Here is a 15,894-nt window from a genome sequence, read left to right on the forward strand (position 1 = left end):
CACTGACAGGGGTGGCTGCGCTAGGCAGCCCAAATAAGAGCTTTTTAAGAAGAAAGAAGACTTCAAGGGCTGCAGCACAGGCACTAGATGCTGTGTATGTCATGCTGACATTCTGTGCTGCGGCTCCATCACCTCCACCAGTGGCGCTGCACATTCCCGCGCCCTGGTTGCCGGGTACTTGCAGCGGGGGCACTCCGGTCATCAGGCACACATCACCGCTGCTGCTCTCCTGGATCGCGTGGCCACATCATCGGAAGGAGGTAAGAGGGTCCCCCAGGTGGGACCCGCCGAAATCGCGATCCGGACGCGGTCCCAGGAGACTGCCGTGGACACTGTGGCCATGCAGGGACCCCACTATATCCACCAGGGCAGGGAGCACAGGTCGGATTTACTAAAATCCGTTTATTATAGGCTCCAAAGTGGTGAAGTCCAGCAGAGGGGATAAGGCGCTAACCTGTTGCCCCTCCCCCAGCTCCAGGTGCCATCTTCATCAAGTGTTCTTGGGGCGCCCGTCAGCCTGCTTCCAAACCGGACAAGCCTGCTGCATGATGGGGCGGTCCTCCCCCTGCGGGATCCCAAGGTGGGAGGCTGACTTCTGCAGTTAGCCCAGGTATGGTTAAAGACCACTTTGGATGCCTGGGTGCAGGACGTGGTCTCTCACGGGTACGCGATCTCTTTCAAGAGATGTCCCCCATGCCAGTTTTGCTCAACGGTTATCCCTTCGGATCCGTTAAAAGCACAAACTCTACATTTGGTTATCCAATCCCTCCTGGATACAGGAGTGATAGAGCCGGTGTGTCTGTCTCAGAGAGGCAGGGGATACTGTTCGACGCTGTTTCTAGTTCTGAAGCCGAATAAATCCTCCCGGCCTATTCTCAAATCTCTGAACAAATTTGTGAGGGTGTCCAAATTCAGTATAGAAACTCTGTGCTCTATTGTACTGGCTTTGGAACCCAACGACTATATGGTATCCCTGGATATACAGGATGCTTACCTACACATACCTATTGCCATATCACATCAGCAATATCTATGGTTTTCAACCTTCATTATCAGTTCCAAGCCTTGCCTTTTGGACTGACCATGGCTCCTCGGATCTTTACCAAGGTCATGGCGGTCATGACGGCCCTTTTCCGCTGTCAGGATATCAGGATCCTGCCGTATCTGGATGACTTGTTGATCCTGGCGAACTCCCCAGAGGTTCTCCTTCGTCATCTGGATCTGAAGGTCCAATTCCTACAAGCCCATGGGTGGCTCATCAACTGGAAGAAATCCTCACTGGTCCCTGATCAGAGCATGGTGCACCTGGGGGCATTACTGGACACACAAAACCAACATTTGTTCTTGTCTCCATAGAAGGTCCTGAAACTTCAGGACAGAATCAGATGCTCCCTCTCTTGCCAAAGAGTGCCGATACACTCGGCGATGCAAGTACTAGGCCTCATGGTGTCGGCTTTCGACATGGTACGCTCAATTTCATTCCCGCCCTCTGCAGAGGTTAATCCTTTCCAAGTGGGACGGCCTGCCTCACTGGATCAGGTCTCAAATGATCTCCTTGACTCCGGAGGTTCGTCTGTCACTGAGTTGGAGGCTACAGGACCAACAATTGAGCAGTTGTCATCCCTTCTAGATCTCCAACTGGATCCCTGGGTCCTCCTAACGACGGATGCCAGTCTGCGGGGTTGCGGTGTGGTTTTGGAGCAACACTCTCTCCAGGGTTGGTGGACCAGGGACGAATCTCTCCTCCCGATAAACATTCTGGAATTGCGGGCAGTGTTCAATGCGTTGACACTGTCCTTGCCTCTGGTACAGAACAGGTCTGTTCAAGTACAATAAGACAATGCCACCACGGTGGCGTACATAAGTCATCAAGGCGGCATTCGAAGCCGCATGGCAATGATGGAAGTGTCAAAAATTCTTCGATTCGCGGAACGCCATCTCCCTGCAATATTGGCAGTGTTCACTCCAGGGCTCTTCAACTGGGAAGTGGACTTCCTCAGTCGTCAGGATGTACACGCCAGGGAGTGGAGTCTTCATCTGGAGGTCTTCCAACTCCTTGTGGACAAGTGGGGTCTACCAGATGTAGACCTAATGGCGTCTCGACACAATCACAAGGTTCCGGTCTTTGGAGCAAGGACAAGGGATCCTCAAGCAGCGTTCGTGGATGCACTGGCAATTCCATGGAACTTTCGGCTGTCATATGTGTTCCCTCCAGTGTCACTCCTACCCAGGGTACTACGGAAGTTCAAGCAAGAAGGAGGAATACTGCTTCTAGTCGCTCCAGCGTGGCCCAGAAGGCATTGGTTCTCAGACCTGCAGGGTCTCTATATCGAGTGTCCCCTTCTACTTCCTCAACGCCCAGACCTCCTTATTCAGGGCCCTTGTTTTTAACAGGACCTGGTAAGACTGGCTTTGATGGCGTGGCTCTTGAAGCTTCACTCTCGAGGGCCAAAGGATTTTCTGAGGTGGTTATTCAAACTATGTTGAAGGCCCGCAAACCGGCTTCTGCTCGGATTTATTACAGGGTCTGGAATTCTTACTTCACCTGGTGTGCTGAATTACGATGCATACAAGTTTAGTACTTCCAGACTTCTGGCTTTTTTGCAACAAGGCCTGGATTTAGGACTTTACATGGCCTCCCTCAAGGTTTACATTTCTGCCTTGTCGGTGTGGTTTCAGCAAAAAATTGTATCTGTTCCTGACTTTCATACATTCACTCAGGGCGTACTACGGATTCAGCCTCCCTATGTCCCTCCTGTGGCTTCATGGGATCTGTCTGTTGTGCTTAATGCCCTTCAAGAGTCTCCGTTTGTACTTCTTGAGACTGTGGACCTTAAATGCCTTACGCTTAAGGTCATTTTTCTGTTGGCTATTGCCTCTGATAGGAGGGTGTCAGACTTAGGTGCTTTGTCCTGTCGTCCACCCTTTCTGATTTTTCACCGTGACTGAGCAGTTCTTAGAACTCGCCTGGTTATCTACCTAAGGTGGTGTCATCTTTCCACCTTAACCAAGAGATTGTGGTTCCGGCCTTTATCTCTCCAGGTTTGTCCTCCAAAGAGCGGTCTTCGGATGTGGTACGGGCTTTCCGTATATATGTAGAAAGGACTGCCTCTATCAGGAGATCAGACTCTCTTTTTGTACTTTTTGGTTTTCACAAACGTTGCTGGCCTGCGAATAAGACCTTTGTCAGATGGATTAGAATGGTGATTGCACAAGCTTATGCGCAGGCTGGACTCCCAGCTCTTGCTGCTATCAAGGCCCGTTCTACTTGGTCTGTTCGACCTTCTTGGGCGGCCCGCCATGGCGCGTCCGCTGAACAATTGTGCAAGGCGGCTATGTGGTCCTCAGTGAACACGTTCATCAGGTTCTATGCCTATGCTACTTCCGCCTCCCAGGATGCTTCCTTTGGACGCCGGGTTCTTGTGCCCGCTACAGTGCGTCCCCTCCCATGAGGAACTGCTTTAGGACATTCCCGATGTTATTCCCTGTGGAATACCAGTATACCCTGCTGCAGAAAAGGAGATTTATGGTAATATTTGCCATTGTTAAATCTCTTTCTGCGAGGTACACTGGTTTCCACAGGGCGCTCACTCTGACGCACGTAGATTCTTTGGGTTTGTATGGCATTAGCCGCTAGTCCCTTCTCCTGTCGTGAGAATGTGGGTCTATGTGACTAACATCTACCATCTCTCTTACCTGCTACTGCATTGGACTGGTTAACAAAACTGAGCTCCAGTGCCTGGAGGCGCGGCTATAGAGTAGGCGGTGCAGTGCATCCTGGGAACAGTCAAAGCTTTAGCCTGTTGGTGCCTCGGATCAAGATCCAACTCTACACCCCGATATTATTCGCTGTGGAAACCAGTGTACCTCGCAGAAAGAGATTTAACAATGGTAAGGGTGTGTACACAAGGTAAGATCCCTGCTATGTTCGATTATGGCTATGCGATTTCCCTTGAACTCCCCCAGAGCCCAGATAGGACAGATTTTGACTATCTGTGCTTGAGATTTTGTCTATGTACGATTTTGATTAAGTGCCAATTTTGACTATACTTTATACTAGATAGTACACTAGATAGTCAAGGTTGACTTGCCTGCACAGTCTATCTAGCCTTAAGGTGCATACACACGGAGAGATTTTGGCTATGAGAGATTTTGACTGAGAGATTTCCCTTGAACTGGCAGTAGGAGATTTTGACTAACTTTACCAGAGATTTTGTCTAACTATGCAAGAGATTTTGGCTATGGGAGATTTTGGCTATGGGAGATTTTGACTATCTCATTTAAATAAGGGGATGAGTGGGGGAGTGTCATATATAGGACGATTTTACAGGGTGGCTGGTATTTAAATAGCTAAAAGTAAAAAAAAAAATTTGCGTGGGGTCCCCCCTCCTATGTAAAACCAGCCTCGGGCTCTTTGAGCCAGTCCTGGTTGTTAAAATACAGAGGAAAAAATGAGTAGGGTTCCCCCATATTTAGACAACCAGCACCGGGCTCTGCGTCCGGTCCTGGTTTAAAAAATACGGGGGACAAAAGACATAGGGGTCCCCCGTATTTTTCAAACCAGCAACGGGCTCCACTAGCCAAGGAGATAATGCCACAGCCGGGGGACACTTTTATATTGGTCCCTGCAGCCGTGCCATTACCCCCCCAACTAGTCACCCCTGGCCGGGGTACACTGGAGTGAGGACCCCTTAAATCAAGGGGTCCCCCCCTCCAGCCACCCAAGGGCCAGGGGTGAAGCCCGAGGCTGTCCCCCCCATCCGTGGGCGGTGGATGGGAGGCTGATAGCCTTTCAAAATGACATAAAAAGAATATTGTCTTTTGCTGTGGAACTACAAGTCCCAGCAAGCCTCCCCCGCATGCTTGTACTTGGAGAACCACAAGTACCAGCATGCGGGGAAATAACAGGCCCGCTGGTACCTGTAGTTCCACAACAAAATAAATACTCAAATAAAAACACAACTCACACACCGTGAAAGTAAAACTTTATTTAAACACACTTACACACTCACACATACTTACCTACATCCCACGCCGAGAATCACGTCCACTTGTCCAGTAGAATCCAATAAGGGTACCTGTAAAAATGAGAGACAGATTACTTACCTACATCCCACGCCGAGAATCACGTCCACTTGTCCAGTAGAATCCAATAGGGGTACCTGTAAAAATGAGAGACAGATTACTTACCTACATCCCACGCCGAGAATCACGTCCACTTGTCCAGTAGAATCCAATAGGGGTACCTGTAAAAAACAAACAAAAAAAAACCCTCACCTATTATCCGGTGAAGTTCATTCCACATAGTGTTTAATATTACATCATCCATACACAGCGTAGGCACCCACCACACACAGACAGCGCAGGCACCCCCCCCACACACACACACACACACACATACAGACAGCACAGGCTCCCTCCAAGTACAAATAGCGCAGGCACTCCCCCGCTCCCTCCACATACAGATAGCGCATCCACCCCCACCCTCCCTCCACATACAGACAGCGCCGGCACCCCCACCCTCCCTCCACACACAGACCGCGCCGGCACCCCCACCCTCCCTCCACACACAGACAGCGCCGGCACCCCCACCCTTCCTCCATACACAGACAGCTGACAGCGCCGGCATCCCCACCCTCCCTCCACACACAGACAGCGCCGGCACCCCCACCCTCCCTCCACATACAGACAATGCAGGCACACACACCCCAGACAGACAGAACCTTCTCCATCCCGCCCCCCATTGACAGATAGAACCTGCTCCATCCCCCCCCCCCCCCCCCCCCCAGGCAGCATATCACCATCTCCGTTTCTCTCTCCCCCCACACACCCCGGACGTCGGCCAGTGGAGCTGCTCCCAGCCTCTACACGCACAGGGAAGCTGAGCTCCGGCCCACTGTGCAGCAGGTAACCCCCACACAGCGCCATCCCACTGCAGCCAATCTTCCTCTCTCTCCCCTACCCCCGGAACGGACAGTAGAGAGCGCCCATTCCTCCCCCTCCGTCCCCCAGACCGCGGACACTGCAGAGCGGCCAGAGGACGGACAGTAGAGAGCGCCAATTCCTCCCCCTCTGGAGGACACTGCAGAGCGGCCATTCCTCCCCCTCCGTCCCCCGGACTGCATAGCGGCCAGGGGACGCACGGTGCAAAGCGGCCATTCCTCCCCCTCTCATCCCCCCGCGGACCGGACACCAGGCACGAGTGTGAGAACAGCACTCCATAATATACTCACGGTTTGATGAGTATATTCAGTCTTCGGAATGCTGCTGTGCTGTTCCCTCAACTTCAGCCTCCACGCACCACTGAGGTAAAAGGGGCGGCGGGGAGTGGCTAAAGATCGCTATCGCTGGGAAATATCGCTGGGCACTTAAAATATGAGCGATTTTAACTTCTCCAGCGACCTAGTCTAAATTGACTTGCCTGCCCAGTCTATTTTTCCCAGCGATAGCGACCTGGCGGGGACGCGCATCGCTATCGCTGCTTGTATACACATGGAGCGATATGCACTAACTTTCTGAGCGATTTTGACTATATAGTCAAAATCGCTCAGTTATATCGCTCCGTGTGTATGCACCTTTACGATAACTACCCCACGGGAGCGCGCATCGGATCGAATCTGTATCGCAAGCTGCCTAGCACCATGAGATATGCACTAACTTTTCATAAGATTTTGACTATATAGTCAAAATCTTACAGATTTATCTCACCGTGTGTACAGGGCCGTCTTTTCGTATGGGCTCAATGGGCTCTTGCCCAAGGGCTCCAGGAGTATAAGGGCCCTAGGCTGATAGCTGAGGGTCCCCTTTTTCCAGAGGTACCAGATTTTTTTAAATCGGCCTTGGGGAACCGGAGATATCCAACTTGAAAGCAGTGGTCCCCATCCAAGCCTGTTAATTGCTCTTCCCAGCCAGATATCTTGGGTTCTGTCTGACTTAGAGTTTCTCTGAGGGTATACTCCAAAAGCTGAGACTCTCCCTTTTTGGTGGAAACTGTCAGCTTGTCTCTACTATGCCCAGAACCAGAGATATCAGCCTTCCAGCAGCTGGTCACTGCTCCAGCTCCACACGCCTAATATGCAGTTTTAGATTTTCGTTGGTGAATTGCTCTGGCTCCTGACCTCTGATCCCCAAGTCCCCAGAACCTCCTGAAAGGTGGGACTCTCTATTTTTTTTATCCCAAAGCTAAGAAATATATTTTCAGGAACTAGAGATTTCTGCAGTCAAGCAAGCTGTCCTCCCACCAGAAAATTATAAATATTAAGCCCACTCCACTATCCACCCCTCCCCTACATATTAAATACCCCCTACCACCCTGGAAGTCATGTACCAGGGCTTCTTTATTCAGCCCAATGCCCCCTTCTACAGTTTAGACCCATCTGTGCAGTAAAGGAGTAATTAGCAGAAATTACTGCTCCAGGTCCTACATGCTGAGCGGAAGATAGAACGCCCCCTACCACCTGTGGGACATCAAAGCTGCCGCTGATAGCACCCCCCACCCCTACCGCTGGAGGATGCATAGGGGGTCCAGTGCATTGCTGTGCCCAGGGGCCTACACTGCTGTTAAGACGGCCCTGCGTGTGTACACACCCTAAGTCTTACCATAAATCTCCTTTTTCCTTACAGATGGACCAGGTCCGACAGATTCATCCCACACTTCAGCTACTGAATACGGTGACAAAGCAATACTAATACTTCACATTCCTCTTTTTCATTCCTATTGATCAGTAATGACATTACATCAGGGGTTATGGTTCAGCAACTGTGCTGCAAATATCCTTGCTTGCTCCAAATGCGTATGACAGAAAGAAAGAAAAAAAAACAGTGTGTAGCAACAACCGTGCCTCTATCACATGTCTGAGTCAGATTTGTAGTATAAATAAATACGAAGCAAACATTAAACCATCCTCAAGGGGAGGGTGACTTTTCCTGCTCACCCATGGGTGCTCAGGTATGTATGTGTTACATGTATGCTGGAGTTCTCGGTGCTTGAGGCTTCCTTCATTTCTAGCTATACCCTCAGTCCTGCATCCACAAAGTGATTGTCTGGGACTGTTATAAAGCACTGGCATGTGAAAGTGTATACCTGTTAGATGGACGGGATGCAGTCAATTTACCTCCAATGAAAATCCAGACGGTCGAAATCCCGACAGCAATTTACCAACGGTCAAAATCCCGACAAGGTCAAAATCCCAACATGGACAAAATATCGACATTTAAAATACCGACAAGGTCAAAATACCGACATGTAAAATGCTGACAGGTCAAAATGCCGACATAAGTTTTTCATGCTTTTTTCATTGAAACCGACTTGGTCATACTTTACCATCCCAGTGGACCTGGAGGGGGAACATAATAGTGCCCGAAGCATGGCGAGCGCAGTGAGCCATGCGGTACACTTACATGGTGTCCATGTCGACCTTTGTCGACATAGACACAAAAACCTATGAAAAAAGCATGTCGGTATTTTGACCTGTCGGCATTTTACATGTCGGTATTTTGACCTTGTCTGTATTTTAAATGTCGGTATTTTTTCCATGTCGGGATTTTGACCTTGTCGGGATTTCGACCGTCGGGAAATGGACATTTAGGACCATTGTCACACACAGGAATCTCTGCACTTCTGCCTCTCTGTAAATCACTTTTTCACTCTCTAGTTCATGTTTCCATATTATCTCCTTTTGTAAATGCTGTTTTTCCTGTTTCTGCAGTTCCTCTATGGGTCACGATATTAGTTAGTGGAGTAGGCGGTTTTGTCATCCTTGTGGCTGCAGTTTATGTGACTGTGCGCGTGGTGCGAAGACGTATGTATTAGAAATTCTCCTACAAAATCCATATAATAGGCTCATTTGTGTCTCTTCTATAATCTGTTTTCTTCTTTTTTTCTAGATAAACAGAAGAAACAGGAGCAGAGGTAATAGACTGGACATGTTACAGTATACAGTACAGAATAAGTTAGCATGTAATTTGTTACTATGTATTGTCCTCATTAGAGATGTTGGGGGTCATTACGATCTGATTTCACGCTGCCATTTTTTGTAGCGCTGCGATCAGGTCAGAACAGCGCATGCGTATGCACCGCAATGCGCAGGCGCGTCTTACGGGTACAAAGCGGATCGTTGCTGGGCAATGGATTGTACGGAGAATCCATTCGCACAGCCGATTGCAAGGAAATTTACAGGAAGAAGGCGTTTATGGGTGTCAACTGACCGTTTTCTGGGAGTGTTTGAAAAAACGCAGGCGTGTCCAAGCGTTTGCAGGGCGGGTGTCTGACGTCAATTCCGGGACCAGACAGGCTGAAGTGATCGCAGCGGCTGAGTAAGTTCAGACCTACTCAGAAACTGCACAAACTGGTTTTGTACTGCTCGGCTGCACAAGCATTCGCACACTTTCACAGGAAATATACACTCCCCTGTGGGCGGCGACTATGCGTTCGTACGGCTGCTAAAAACAGCTAGCGAGCGATCAACTTGGAATGACCCCCTTTGTTTAACTCAAATCTTGTGGGATCCATCTCTATGTGTCATGATAAAGAAAAAGGAGAATAGTACTATGGGTACAAAAATCACAATTGGTAAATTATACTCAATGTGGTTTGGTCATTAAAAACCATATAACTAGTCTATTAGAGGGTATTATGTATAGAAAATGTCCATTCCCCTTGTGCACTATTTATGAGGGTTGGATATACTGAGGAAGATGTGGGCACTTCACAGTGAAACGCGTTGAGCCCCCAACAGACACTTACTGGGAACTTATGCACATCCGGACCTGCCCCAAAAATTGAAGGACATTCTATTTACACATTCACTGTCTACCTGCAATTCTTTGGCAAGGATTCTTGATAGCAGTGACTGCATGGATTGCTATTTCAACAACTGGGTAACAATCTCCTATATGCTGGATATTATACCAGAACTACCTGGTTACTTATAGTTTTCTGCATCCAGTGACTGTTTCTTAGTCTTAAAGGGGTAAAGTATATCCAACCCTCATATATAGTGCACATTGGGAATGGACATTTCTATACATAATCCCCTCTGATAGACCTGTCTATGGACTCTATATAGCTAACGGCGTATTCTGGAGAGTGTTCTTTTTAATTCACGCACTACTTATGCTTGATTAACATTGATTTAATATTAAACGTTATATTGCTTTTAAGGACCAAATTTCATTGTGTATATTTTCAATTTACCAATTGTGGTTTATATACTCAAAGCACAGTTCTCTTTTTCTTTATCTATATTTGTTTTATTAGGAATCTAAGAGTGGGTACACACTATGACTATCGGCAATCTGGCCGATGGTCGGGGTGATTTCCCTTCGCCTCACACCATTCCAGACTGCCGATACACACTAGACGATTTAATGAATGATGGAACAACATTTCATTCCATCCTTCATTACCCTGCATGGCTTTGCATACAATATTGCTTGATTGGCTGTGCATCACGGTCGATACATAAAACTGTGCCCACCCTAACATACTCCCCTGAATAGCAGCAATAGGCAGAACCACTGTGGCCTTTAGCTGTCCAAATGTGTGCATCTATGTTTCATGATATCTTCTCTACATGTGTCCTGCATGGAAGACATGATGTCCTCTCTTCATATGTGTCCTGCATGGAAGGTGTGATGTACTTTCTACATACAGTATGTGTCCTATATGGAAGGTGATGTCCTCTATGTACAGGTGTGCTGTATAGAAGGCGGTGATGTCCTCTCCACAGATGCAGTTGGAAGGCAGTGATGATCTACAAATGTGTTTCCTTTCTGTGTGTGTGCGTGTGTGCGTGTGTGTGTGTGTAGGGGGTGATGTCCCGGTTTCTTCCATATGGAAGAAAAGTTAGTTTAGTATAGGAAGGACAGCTGTATAATATTTATTTTCTACTCTACAGGGATAAAGAGTCCATTTGGATTGATCAAAGTGTGACAAAAGGTTTTTATAAAAGACATTATACCTAAGGCACATTTCTCCTTCTCCACTTGTCCTTTTGTGCCTCCTCAGTGTCATTTTCCTTTCCTTATCTCAAATTCACCTCTGCTTTACCATTTATCTCCACCACTCACCTCCATTCTTCCTCTCTTACGTGCACCCTTCCACACTCACATTTAATTCTTTCCTCACTCACAATCCATTCTCTTTCCTTCAGCACTCTCTTTTCTCAAATCTCTTACTGCTGCCTCACTCACATTACACCCTCACTCACTCACTCACTCACTCACATTACACCCTCCTTCCTCACTCACTCACATTACACCCTCCTTCCTCACTCACTCACTCACTCACTCACTCACTCACATTACACCCTCCTTCCTCACTCAGTCACATTACACCCTCCTTCCTCACTCACTCACATCACACCCTCCTTCCTCACTAACTCACATTACACCCTCCTTCCTCACTCACATTTCACCCTCCTTCCTCACTCACTCACTCACTCACATTACACCCTCCTTCCTCATTCACTCACATTACATCCTCCTTCCTCACTCACTCACTCACTCACTCACTCACATTACACCCTCCTTCCTTCCTCACTCACTCACTCACATTACACCCTCCTTCCTCACTCACATTTCACCCTCCTTTCTCGCTCACTTTTCACCCTTTCCTCACTCACTCACTCACTCACTCACTCACTCACTCACATTACATCCTCCTTCCTCACTCACTCACATTTCACCCTCCTTCCTCACTCACTTACTCACATTTCACCCTCCTCACTCACTAACTCACTCACATTTCACCCTTCTTCCTCACTCACTCACTCACTCACTCACTCACTCACTCACTCACATTTTACCCTCCTTCCTCACTCACTCACTTTACACCCTCCTTCCTCACTCACATTTCAACCTCCTTCCTCACTCACTCACTCACTCACTCACTCACTCACTCACTCACTCACTCACTCACATTTCATGCCTTTCTTCTCACAATTTGTCTTCTGTCCTCAGTTATATTGCATACTACTTCCTCACTCAAATTTCAGCCTCCTTCTACACTCACATAACAGTATAACTTTTAATAAATAATTTAATACAATATTGGTAGCAATCTTGAGTATAAACTGTACTTATGTACATCAAATGGACAGGGGAATATATATCCACACAATACAGATAAAACATTGTGTGCTCGTTCCATAATTAATTTGTCAAGGTGAAAATATGTATTATTGAAAGCACTGTTTGGTGCAAATGTCACTCGTTTGTTTACAAGAATGCAAATATGATTTATTGTGTGTGCTTTGCATAAAAATGTGTCCTATCTAGTATAGCATCTTATATTTTAGGGAAACTCCATTAGTTATAGGAGTGCAGAATTCCTATTTTCTACAAGGTTTAGTACCATATAGCAATTTGCTAATGAGAAAATGTGCAAGTCATGTGCTTACACTCACTTTTACAGTCAAAGGTATTGAATGATCATAGCACACTAATTATAATGCCAAAAATATATCAAATCATTATTGTTGATCAAACATTTGTGCAATATGTCACAACTTCAGACAGCTGCAAACAGCATTAGAATTGCATGGTACTTCCTTACATTTCATCACCTTCCTTACACACACTACATACTGCTTCCTTACACACATTTCATCCTCTTCCACACACACATTACAGACTGCTTCCTTACACACATTTCATCCTCTTCCACACACACATTACATACTGCTTCCTTACACACATTTCATCCTCTTCCACACGCACATTACATACTGCTTCCTTACACACATTTCATCCTCTTCCACACGCACATTACATGCTACTTCCTTACACACATTTCATCCTCTTCCATACACACATTACATACTGCTTCCTTACACACATTTCATGCTTCTTCCACACACACATTACATACTGCTTCCTTACACACATTTCATTCTCTTCCACACGCACATTACATACTGCTTCCTTACACACATTTCATCCTCTTCCACACGCACATTACATGCTACTTCCTTACACACATTTCATCCTCTTCCACACACACATTACATACTGCTTCCTTACACACATTTCATCCTCTTCCACACACACATTACATACTGCTTCCTTACACACATTTCATCCTCTTCCACACACACATTACATACTGCTTCCTTACACACATTTCATCCTCTTCCACACACACATTACATACTGCTTCCTTACACACATTTCATCCTCTTCCACACGCACATTACATGCTACTTCCTTACACACATTTCATCCTCTTCCACACGCACATTACATGCTACTTCCTCACTCACATTTCATTCCCTTCCTCACTCACATTTTATCATCTTCTTTCACCCCCTTCTGTATTCACATTACACTACCACTTCCGTACTCTCGTGCACAGTCTGTTTGTGAACTTGCATGTGACTCAGAATCAGGCCATTTGTCACTACCTTGCATTTCTTCATCTTCCTCACTTACTGCTGTCCCTGGTACTGAAATTCTTTCTCCAATTTAGAGCAGCCCACAGTAATGTATTTCCCTCTTCTACAGATTGGTACATCAGTCACCAAAACCAGATGTTTTCCTTGGTGAGTTTACTAACAATCTCCTATTATTTCAATTTTCCTATATAATAATGGGTGTTATTTGGTTACATGTACCTAGCAATGATTTTTGTGATCTATCTTTGGGGTTGGGTATAATACATACTTACCTACTCTCCCGGAAGCTGTGGGAGGCTCCCGTTTTTTGGGGTAGCCCCCCGCACCCCCGGAAGAGTGGGCAGGTCTCCCGCATCCTGCTCGCACCCTAGTGATGCGAGCAGGAGAGATAACGGGGTTAAAATGACGCAAATCGCGTCATTTTAGCCCCGCCCCCTTCCCGCAAACCCACGAATTGCAGCATTTCCCGATGCGGGGGTGGGGCTTAGTGATGTCACAGTCTGGCCCCGCCCCCCAAAGACACCTGCAGCGTCTCCTCTCCGGGCTTCTCCCGGAGAGGAGAAATAAAATGTAGGTAAGTATGGTATAATATGCTGGCACTCGGGATGCCGGCGATCAGAATACTGACCACAGCCTCCCGATGATTAGAATCCTGACAGACTGGTGGGGACAGCGCTGAGCCGCCAGTGCTGTTGCTAGCGCACTGTCAGGCAACAGTTATGTACAGACACGGACAGCGACATTTCAAATATGGCACTGGATGCGAGCCAATTGGAGCACATGGACATAGGTGTATAAGACAATCTACTTATACTGTGCCTCCTCCAAAGCACTCACTAACTAATTAACCACAGTCATGTTATCCACCTGTGTAACTGTGCTGCATGTGCAAGGATATGTGAGGAATTAACCCTGTCCTTAGGACCGTATTCAGTAAGGATTGCAAAATTTGCCATTCGCAATCCGGACGATTATCAAATGACTACGCATGCGTAGCGTTTGCACTGCCCACGTGCGAGTAAGAATAGCGACAGAAATTATATACACATTGTGATCGCAATGCAGCTGCTGTTAGACTGACAGGAAGCCGGCGTTTCTGGGTGGAAACCTGCTGTTTTCTGGGAGTGTCTGAAAAAACGCAGGCATACCCAGGTGTTTTTAAGGAGGGCCTCAGATGTCAGCGATGACCACTTCCAGCCTCTTGTGTCGCAAGAATTATGGATGACTTTGCCCGGCGCAGATAGAAAAAATCTTTGATGTATCGGGAATTGCGTATGGTTTTGCAAACAGCATTCACAATTTCCGCAATGGGAGTTTTTTCTCTATTTCTGGGCGGCAACTATTTGATCGCAGCAACTGCTTTTTAGCAGAAATTTCAATCCTTACCGAATAAGGGACCTAATAAGACCTGATCGCAGCAGCAAATTTGTTAGCTAATGGGCAAACCCATGTGCACTGCAGGTGGGACAGATATAACATGTGCAGAGAGAGTTAGATTTGGGTGGGGTGTGTTCAAACTGAAATCTAAATTGCAGTGTAAAAATAAAGCAGCCAGTATTTACCCTGCACAGAAACAATAGAACCCACCCAAATCTAACTCTCTATGTACGTGTTATATCTGCCCCACCTGCAGTGCACATGGTTTTGCCCATTAGAGTAAACTGTTGTTTTGCAATCAACCTTGAATTAAGGGGGGTACTCACGGAGCGATAATCTAAGCAATCTGACTGGATTGCTTAGATTTTCAGCAAAATTTCTCCGTGTGTACCCCCCACAGCGATAGCAATGCGCGGCCCCGCGTGTCGCTATTGCTGCTGCTAGATTGGCTTGCATGCAGGCTCAATCTAGCAGGTCCCCCCTCCCCCCCCCCCCCCCCCCCTTCCACCCCCGCACGTTCAGCACACATCTCTCCCCTGATCTGCCGGTGAGTACTGGCCTTTAGTCTACAGATTCCCACAGAAAGCATTTTTTGAATCACGCACCCTAGACTTACAGATTCGTTTTCATGGCACCCTTAGGCCAAAAGTTTCTTAATGAGAAATTTAGAAAGAAATGTTAAAATTAAGTACATTTCTCTAATGTCCTAGTGGATGCTGGGGACTCCGTAAGGACCATGGGGAATAGACGGGCTCCGCAGGAGACTGGGCACTCTAAGAAAGAATTAGGACTACTGGTGTGCACTGGCTCCTCCCTCTATGCCCCTCCTCCAGACCTCAGTTAGAATCTGTGCCCGGACGGAGCTGGGTGCATTTTTAGTGAGCTCTCCTGAGCTTGCTAATAAGAAAGTATTTTAGTTAGGTTTTTTATTTTCAGAGAGCTTCTGCTGGCAACAGACTCTCGGCTACGTGGGACTGAGGGGAGAGAAGCAAACCTACTAACTGCGGCTAGGTTGCGCTTCTTAGGCAACTGGACATCATTAGCTCCAGAGGGATCGAACACAGGAACTTAACCTTGGTTGTCCGTTCCCGGAGCCGTCCCCCTTGCAGAGCCAGAAGACAGA

At 47.2% G+C, this 15,894-nt stretch overlaps 1 protein-coding gene across 2 annotated transcripts in view; it reads left to right on the top strand.

Moving 5' to 3' along the window:
- Positions 1 to 15,894, top strand: part of LOC134936389 (protein HIDE1-like) — a 118,413-nt gene that overhangs the window by 50,714 nt on the left and 51,805 nt on the right. For both annotated transcript variants that reach the window (XM_063931425.1, XM_063931426.1), the window contains exons 4-8: positions 7,624 to 7,671; positions 8,709 to 8,801; positions 8,887 to 8,911; positions 10,899 to 10,939; positions 13,504 to 13,541. In XM_063931425.1, the coding sequence (XP_063787495.1) occupies positions 7,624 to 7,671; positions 8,709 to 8,801; positions 8,887 to 8,911; positions 10,899 to 10,939; positions 13,504 to 13,541 (245 nt within the window). The remainder of the gene's footprint in view (positions 1 to 7,623; positions 7,672 to 8,708; positions 8,802 to 8,886; positions 8,912 to 10,898; positions 10,940 to 13,503; positions 13,542 to 15,894) is intronic.

Source organism: Pseudophryne corroboree, chromosome 6 (assembly GCF_028390025.1).
Source record: "Pseudophryne corroboree isolate aPseCor3 chromosome 6, aPseCor3.hap2, whole genome shotgun sequence".
Lineage (NCBI taxonomy): Eukaryota > Metazoa > Chordata > Amphibia > Anura > Myobatrachidae > Pseudophryne > Pseudophryne corroboree.